The sequence below is a fragment of the Quercus suber genome, unplaced genomic scaffold (genome assembly GCF_002906115.3).
Source record: "Quercus suber isolate HL8 unplaced genomic scaffold, Cork oak 2.0 scaffold_199, whole genome shotgun sequence".
In the NCBI taxonomy this organism is placed as follows: domain Eukaryota; kingdom Viridiplantae; phylum Streptophyta; class Magnoliopsida; order Fagales; family Fagaceae; genus Quercus; species Quercus suber.
In genome coordinates, this window is record NW_027069657.1 from 473,847 (window position 1) to 482,520 (window position 8,674).

The window sequence follows — 8,674 nt, forward strand, 5'->3', positions numbered from 1 at the left end:
TTTTTCAAAGTAAGGAGTATAAAGGCAAATATACCGCAGCTCTCTTTTGTCAAAAACCTACTTTCAATGATCCAAGAGTGCAACTGAGAGTAGTACAAATGACATTGAAGTTAAAACTTAAAAGTGGCAAGACAATATCAGAAACAACTTAAATAAAAAGAAACACTTAGAGAGCTTACACTACAAACAGGCAGTACACAAACTTGAACTATCATTATTTGCATTTAATAAGTGGCAAAGAAAAAGAAAAGTCGTTAATCTAATCTACATACAACAACATAATTCTCACAGTACACAGACCTTCAATCACTTGAATCTGTTCTATAATAACAATTACTGATCATCACTCTTGTATATTACACAGCATTAATCCTGTATGACATGTTAAAGTGAAGAAAATCAACATCATGATCCAAAGATTCTGCATTGGCCTATTGTTTTCTCCTTGACCTGCTGCACAAGGGAGTGATAGATGTGATAAATAGAGTAGAGGATTGAGAAGAATGTTATCATGGAAGCTGAGATGGTGAGGGTCAAGAACAAGACCCTGGTTTTGGCGAAGAAATCTCAAAATTCAAAATAACCTAAATTAAACATTTTCCACTAACCCATAAATACAAAACCCCCCCCATCAGATTCCCACAAAGCAAAATCTCAAACATCAAGCAAAATTCACCAACAAATCTAAATCACAATTGAGGTAAGAAATCTAAATAAACAATAATAATGATAATAAAGAAAGAAATAAAGAAAATTAAAATTAGATGGTCATCCAAAATCATAACAAGAACAGATGGAACAAAATACCATTTTTTTTTTCATCGGTAAAATGCCATTTAATATCTCTTAGAACCTAAGCACCAGCCAGATTATTATTTATGATACATAATTATAATAAAAAAACTACACTCAATATTCATCATAGTACAGACACAAATTCTTAAAGGAGTCTTACCTCATCAACACATGAAGAAACCAGAAATTCATCATTTTTTTTTTTTTTGGGTTGACAAATAATAAACTTTATTAAAAAGAGGAAAACTCAGCACATAAGTGATATACTGAGCGAGTAAAAATCAAGAAAAATTAAAACTATCAATGAAAGTAAGCAAAGAAGAAGATGAATGAGTGGATAAAACAATCGTCCATTCATAAACAGTATGCAGCAAGAACATGTTCAGGTCCATAAAGTCGCTCAACCCCCTCAAATGCTCTTCGATTATACTCCCTCCACACCAACCAGAACAAACACAAGGGCACTGCACACCAATCTTTGCCAAGAAGCCTTACCTCATCAACAATGAAGAACCCAGAAATGATTCTGCATTTGCCGTCAAGATAGCCATGTCTTGGTTTTTTTTTTTTTTTTTTTTTTTTTTTTTTCATGACATGGAACCTCACCAAGGTAGGGCCCTTTGGACTCACCCCTAGGGAGTAAGCCATAAAAACACAACCCCACCCACTAGAACTGCGTATCAGGTAATTTAAGGGAACTACTAGTGGGGATCAAACCCAGGATGTTTGAGTCTATAGCCCATCCCAAGCCTCCAACCACTAGGCTGCACCCAAACGGGTAGCCCTGTTCTTACTTATTACCTCTAGTATTTTCAATGTCCACCTTTTGGACTTCATTTTCCATATAAATCCCATTTGTAATTCTTATCATCCTACACAAAGATGCTAAATGAATTCCTATATAATTCTTATCCGATATCTTGCAATTACAAATTCGCCAGAGCAAATAAATAATAAAACTCATGCTCTTGTTTTCCTCCATAATGCAATCCACAATAGGATGAAAAGCGAAGACCAAATGCTACCCAACAAAACATTATTGAGACATAGCTTTTTGTTCATTATTCCATGGTAACCTGCATGGCCTATTAAAAATCTAAAAAGCTCTTCATTGACTAATACATCCCCTACACATCTGGTCAACTAAAATTGTTTCGTCTAAGTATTCGTGGTTTTTATAATCAAGGGGCAAGCTGTAATCCACATTAGAAAAATTAATTGAAAGTAAGTTTGGAGAAGCGTGAAACAATGATTATGCAGTCTTGCCCAAACACGCAAATAGGCAAGTGAATCACACAGAAAAATAACGAAATAAAATCTCACCTCCAAAACCCATACCTCATTTGCCTGTTTCTATGAAGTCAATTATGCAGTACTATCTCAAAAAAACAAACCCAATTACACCCAAATATATGTCAAGCCCTTTTGATCCCCCAAAAAAAAAAAAATTTTGATTAAACCATGGAGAAATTTAGAGAGAAATAGAATACCTGTCATGTGTGGTGAGCCAAAGAGGTACATTCCAAACCATTGGTCCAACAACAAAAGGATTCATACTTTTCTGATCAGATTAACGGTTTAAACAAACTATACCATCTGGTCCAGATTTAAAAACCATGGAATTTTGCTTTATAGATGTTTTATTTTTTTTATTGGTGATTTACACGTGCATTATATGGGTCTTGTACCCAACACCTCACCCTCCACTTAAAACTTTTTGGGGGTGGAGGTGCTAGTTGAGCTAAAACTCACTAGCATTTTGCTTTATAGAAATCCGTTAAACGCATTTCTAATAGAGGTACCAAATGAAGTGCAAGTTGAAAAGATAGATACAGAGATACCAAACAGGCCTAAGTTGAAAGGATATATATATATATATATATGAGTATGGGATTTGATAATCATCCAGTTCAACAATTCATAAGACTACCTTCAAAGGCCAATTTACCTATATATCTCATTAGTTTGACATTATCCCTAAATTGATTTCCATATTAACCAGCTGAGATTTATCTTTTCACATTCTAAGTTTATATTTCTTCCTTGATGATCTCAATTGTTCAACTCAATAAGTACTCAAAAAATAAATAAATAAATGTGCAAATTAAAGAAGAGGTAGCATTTCTAGCAATTTACAATTTCAGGGAAAGTAACTTTGAAGTAAGGATACTGAAAATTTTAACAATGTATATCTTTTTTCTTTTTTTTTTGTGTGTTTGGGGTGGAAGAAAGTTGAGAATTCACAAACAATGTTTTATATATATATATATATATATAGGTAAAAATTGCAAATGTAACGAGACGAGAGATAGAATTCACAAACAATGTTAGAGAAGATATGTAAAAAATTATATATTCATAGGGGAAAGAAAAGAAAAGTTATGTACACAATTGTAATCCAAGACCAGGTATATCATCTCATAATGTAACATAGGGGGAAAGAAAGGAATATACTAAACAAACAAAATTAGTAACACCATCAGCAACACACAAATTCAATTTCTTCCCCAGCGATTTATAAGTTGTAACTCTATTAGAATGAATTATGAAAATTCTACACTCAACATAGGAAGGGCAAAAAAAGAAGCAAAGATTTCTTCCGTAAGTATCCCAGAAAAGCAGTTTCTATAATTCTATGGAGAAAAACAACCAATAAAAACAGAAATAAAAACCCAATAAAAACAACCACTTTACATGTACAGTATATTTCCCTGAACTCTATTCAGGCATCACTTTATAAAGAAGATGAACAAGTGTACAAATAGAATCACATTCTTACTTTATTGCACCTTTACTTTCTTCCATCTGTATATTAGGGCTTCTACAGATTTCTGTATTCTGGTGCCATCTGCTTGAATAGCGGACTGAGACACCTGGTGTAAGCTTTGGATCCCTCTTCCCAAACTGGCAATTGATGGAGCTGAAGGAAGTGATTCAGCAGCACATTCAATTCCATCTCCATACACAAGCAAGCTGCTGCAAGTTGCAATACTACACGCGAATGTTGCCCATGGTAGCAAACCAATTGGCCGGACCTGCCGTTTCCTCATTATTTCATAGAATGCTGTTCTCATAGCTGAAAAGCTGGTCTTCTCAGCAGAGGCTATAACACTGTGGGTTACTAGCCGGATCTTTTCAGCAGAAGCAGTTGCCTTAAAGATGGATGTTGTTTTGGCTCCATAACCTGCAATACTTGAAGCTACAACTTTTGATGTCCCAAAAGTCTTGCCAAGGGCTAGAGACGTCGCCTTCTGAGTTTGGGACAGTAAGATTTTAAGTGAAGCAGGAACTTTAAATGTTAGAACTTTCACAACAGTTGATGCAGGAACAACTTTGGAGACATATGAAGCTCCTAAAACTGCTGTTGCCCCAGCTCCAACTGCCACCACAGGTTTACCTGTTAATAATCGCTTCCCCTCATTATGATTTGAAAGTTCCCCATCCCCTTCACAATTTGTAACAAGCTGTTCGACCAAATCCTTGACCTCCAGAGGAACAGGAGTGTTCCAGTGTTTCCTTAGATTGGCTAAGCCACCAGCATCAACTACTGCCACTATGGTCTGGAACTTCTTAGTCTGACTCCGAAGGGCCTGTGCAAAGAGTGCATGTGACTTGTCCTCAAATGGAAGCTCTGAAAAATCAATCTTAGCTGGCGTGGAATTTCTTATTTTGTTAATGGGTAACCGACCAGCATTGTTTAGGGCAACTCTCAGCCCCTCAACTGCAATTCGAAAGGTGTAGACCTCAGATAGGATGCTAATGTCCACAATTTCACCCCTATTAACATCAAGAAGCATTTTCTGTGCATGAGCTAGAGCACTCCCAATTGATGGTAGATCAGAAAATATATTATGTAGATCCTCGAGTAACGGATAAATGGACTGAGCAAATGGCGGTGCCTCATAACTGCATATTGGTTGAATTTCCTTTGAACCCACCTCCGATGCAGAAGTTGAGTGACTAAACCTTGGAATTGATAGATCCAAAGACGGTGATAACAACTTCACCATCTGCTTCTGAATATCATTCGTTAGACAAAATCTCTTTGAACTCAAAAAAACAACAGAACCCACTTTCTGAGGAACCAAACTACTAACTAAACCTTGAAACTTGTACCCCGTGTCAATTTCCTCCGGGGGCTTATCCCCAACAGAAGACTTCACAGAGGGCGATTCAAGCACCAAGAATGAGGATCCAACCTCCTCAGCTGCCCTCTTGGCTGCAAAAAAATGTCCATGAAAACTAGTCCCAAAAATCTCTCGCAAAACAGAGTTGCCAGCAACACATTCATACCTCTCCTTATTAATCTTATCAACAAAACATCGTTTAAGCACTCCAAACGAAGAAGTGGGAACCGCACCATCTCTCAATTCACTCTCTTCAGATTGAATTTCTGTAAGGGATGAATTGCTCACCTGGGCCACAACAGCATCAGGTCTAACTTCCCTAATTAAACACTCAGCATCTATAGCTGATCGCTCGGATAAATTCTGAGCAGCCAATATATAAATCACAGACTGAGTTTCAGGCTCACGAACCGCAAAAATGAAACGTTTTGTATGTTCGGGTACCGAAAGTTTACGAACCAGTTCATCAGACAATCTCAAATCATCATATTTCAGCAAAGAAAAAGGCCATAGATTTTGTATGTTCGAGAAAAACCCAAGTGCCATTTCACAAACATTAACACCCTGTTTGGTTACTCAAGAAAACCCCGGATCAAAAATTCCTGTCTTTAACACCCTATTCTCCAAAACTGTTTGTTGGGCAAAATTGAGTGGACATTTACATTACTGCTTTTATAAGACCCAGATAAAGAAAAAAACCCAACTTTAATTTTTTTCGATTCCTACCCATTTTTTCTCAGCAACCAAACGGGGTATAATGAAAAACCCAATATAAACCCTAAACTTTCAAGTGATTAGTTGAACCCAGAAGAAAGAATCATCAATAAAAGTTGGAGATTGAGATGGAGGCACAATCTTAAAAAACAAAAATAAGATTTCGATATGATTTGGGTATTGGGTTTTGGTACCTGGTTGTTTGCGTTGAGTTGTGCCTTTGTCGACAACGATCTCTCTGTCGATGTCCAAAGTGCACTCGTAGAATTTGAGAAGTGTCTAGTACTTTGGTTCCGAACATGCGTGTGTTTTCAGAAATTTTTGATACCAGGTCAGCAGTTTTAAGGGTACTCTTTATTCTCATCCAATAAAAAATATGATGAGGGTTTTTTTTTTCTTTTTTCTTATGCATTTGATAATGTTGTTCTAGTAACATTATTTGTACTATTTTTTCTTATCCGTTTGATAACGTTATTAAAGTAAAGTTATTTGTATTTTTTAAAAATACGTGTGAGTAAAAAAGTGTGTGAAAATATATGTAATGTTGTTTAAACACTAAAAACTGTTGTTTAAACCACGATAACAAACAGGCCCTAAGTATTTGTTTTTCATATATAAAAAATAAATGTTTGTTTCTAAATAAATAAATAAATAATCAATAAGAGTTTTAATTTATAAAAAAAAAATAATAATAATAATAAGATTTTTAATTTGATGACTCTATTGTATTAAAACCGATACAATTTACACGTGTCCAAATGGTCATGTGTTTGCATCATGTTTCGTCTAGTGCGCTAAAGCACTAAATAGAAGTCGTCTTGCCCTAATTTGATGCACCGAATCAAGTTGTTAATTGACTTTATACAAGATTGAATTATTTGCATTTGCAATTGGGTCTTATTGAGATTGGGTACATCAAGATTCACCTCAAGCATGACCATGAATGGCCAAGTCAGGGATGCCCACTTCAATCTCATCTATCATGTTGTTTGAATCAAAAGTCATCAATAAATTGTGAAATTTATTATGTTTTTTTTTGTTGTCAGAGTGAAATTTATTATGTTTGTAGTATTATTCATAGTTGTCAAAAAATGAATCGATTCATGAATCCATTTTTTATTTCTTATGATAGACAACACAAGGACAAGGGAGCAACTGATGGAAAAGGACAAGTATATCTCGTCCTTGAGTGGTCAGCCTTAGAATGTAGGTTACTGCGACAATTGGGCCTGCTCCTACTCGTCAATTGTATTATTCATGGGTTGCCTTAAGTTATTATGAGAAGCCCGTCTAGACCAAGGAAAGTCGTCTAGACATGGACGACCCTTTGATACTTGGGAATATTTCTAAATGTAAGATTTATCTACAAGAGCTTATGAATCAGACCACGTGTAACCATTTTCGTATTTGAGTAAGATCCTGATTCATTGCTATAACTTCCTGCCAAGCACTTAACTTCCAATGACAGTTATAGAAGATAAGAGTAAATATTATAACTTCTATAGCGGTTGTAAGAGTTAAGTGTAAACCTTCAAATTTCCATAAATATGGGGGAAGTTACAAGACAAGTAACCACTCCAAAGCAGACTATATAAGCATTCATCCTCATGAAACAAAGTAAGTTCTGATTATTCCCAAAAAGTTGGAGTTCTCGAGTTTGAGAGAGAAAACTAACTTAAGCATCGGAGGGTTCTTGGCCAGTTCACCCTGGTCTCCTTTGATTTTATGTCACTTTTTTTTCTTTTAGGCCTTCCAAGTAATTACTAATCCATTGAAGCCCGGAGCATTCAGCCTACTGATTTTCTTTGCATCATCAGACTTTATACAAGATTGAATTATTTGCATTTGCAGTTGGGTCTTGTTGAGATTAGGTACATCAAGATTCACCTCAGGCATGGCCATGAATGGCCAAGTCAGGGATGCCCACTTCAGTCTCATCTATCATGTTGTTTGAATCAAAAGTCATCAATAAATTGTGAAATTTATTATGTTTTTATTTGTTGTTAGAGTGAATTTTATTATGTTTGTAGTATTATTCATAGTTGTCAAAAAATGAATCGATTCATGAATCCATTTTTTTTTCTATTATGTATCAAAAGATATACAAACACTTTATAAAATTTATGAAAAATTAGAAATATATATAATGCATATTTATTATAAATTTGAAATATATTCAATATCATCATTTATCCATCATTTATGTAATAATATTTAACAAAACTAACTAAATAAATTATTTTAAAATATATTTATAACATCCACGTTCAAATTAGTTAAACTCAAATGTAATTATACATACGGCAAAACTTAGATACAGTACTTTAGGTACAGTACCTAAGGTACCCCTTTTAAAATTAAATCACCTGTCCATTTACTTAATAGTGATACTGCCACGCTGATGAGTTGGGGAAAGCCTTTAATTGGATAAAGGATCAAGTGAACCGAAAAGTTGCTGTTTGGAAATGTAAACTATTGTCCAATGCAAGTAAAGAAATTTTGATAAAGGCAGTAGTGCAAGTGACTCCCATGCACATGATGAGCTGCTTTAAGCTTCCAGATTCATTATGCTCAGATCTAAATTCTTTAATGGGCAAATTTTTGGTGGGGTCAAAAGGCAAACGAAAGAAAATTAGCTCGGTTGTCTTGGGAAAAGCTGTGTAGGCCGAAGGTTGAAGGTGGGTTGGGGTTTAGGGACTTAAAGGCGTTTAATTTGGCGTTGTTGGCGAAATAGGGTTTGCAAATTTAGGAAAACCCAGACTCTCTAGTCCATAAAGTTTTCAAAGCAAAGTATTTCACGGAGACAACCTTTATAGAGGCTCAAATGGGGAAAAGGCCAAATTACATTTAGAGGAGCATCCTATCGGCAAAGGAGGTGTTCAAAATGGGAACTAGGTGGGTGATTGGCAATGGCAGAAGGGTGCATATTTGGAATGATAGGTGGATGCCAGTGGCTGATACGTACAAGGTGACAAGCCCAAAAGTCCAGATTAGAGGAGGAGAGGAAATGGTGTCGGGTTTGATGGATGAAAAGGGTA

The 8,674-nt window shown here is 35.5% G+C and overlaps 1 protein-coding gene across 1 annotated transcript; it reads right to left on the reverse strand.

The window, feature by feature from the left end:
- Window positions 1–3,307: 3,307 nt before the first annotated feature.
- LOC111990998 (uncharacterized) lies at window positions 3,308–5,969 on the reverse strand. Its single transcript, XM_024022774.2, has one exon. It carries the CDS (start codon window positions 5,466–5,468, stop codon window positions 3,576–3,578), a length of 1,893 nt encoding a protein of 630 aa, XP_023878542.2. The 5' UTR covers window positions 5,469–5,969; the 3' UTR covers window positions 3,308–3,575.
- Between the last annotated feature and the right edge of the window lie 2,705 nt (window positions 5,970–8,674).

Coding starts and splice junctions, on each gene's coding strand:
- LOC111990998 (XM_024022774.2), bottom strand. CDS start 5,468: ATGGCACTTGGGTTTTTCTCGAACATACAAAATCTATGGCCTTTTTCT.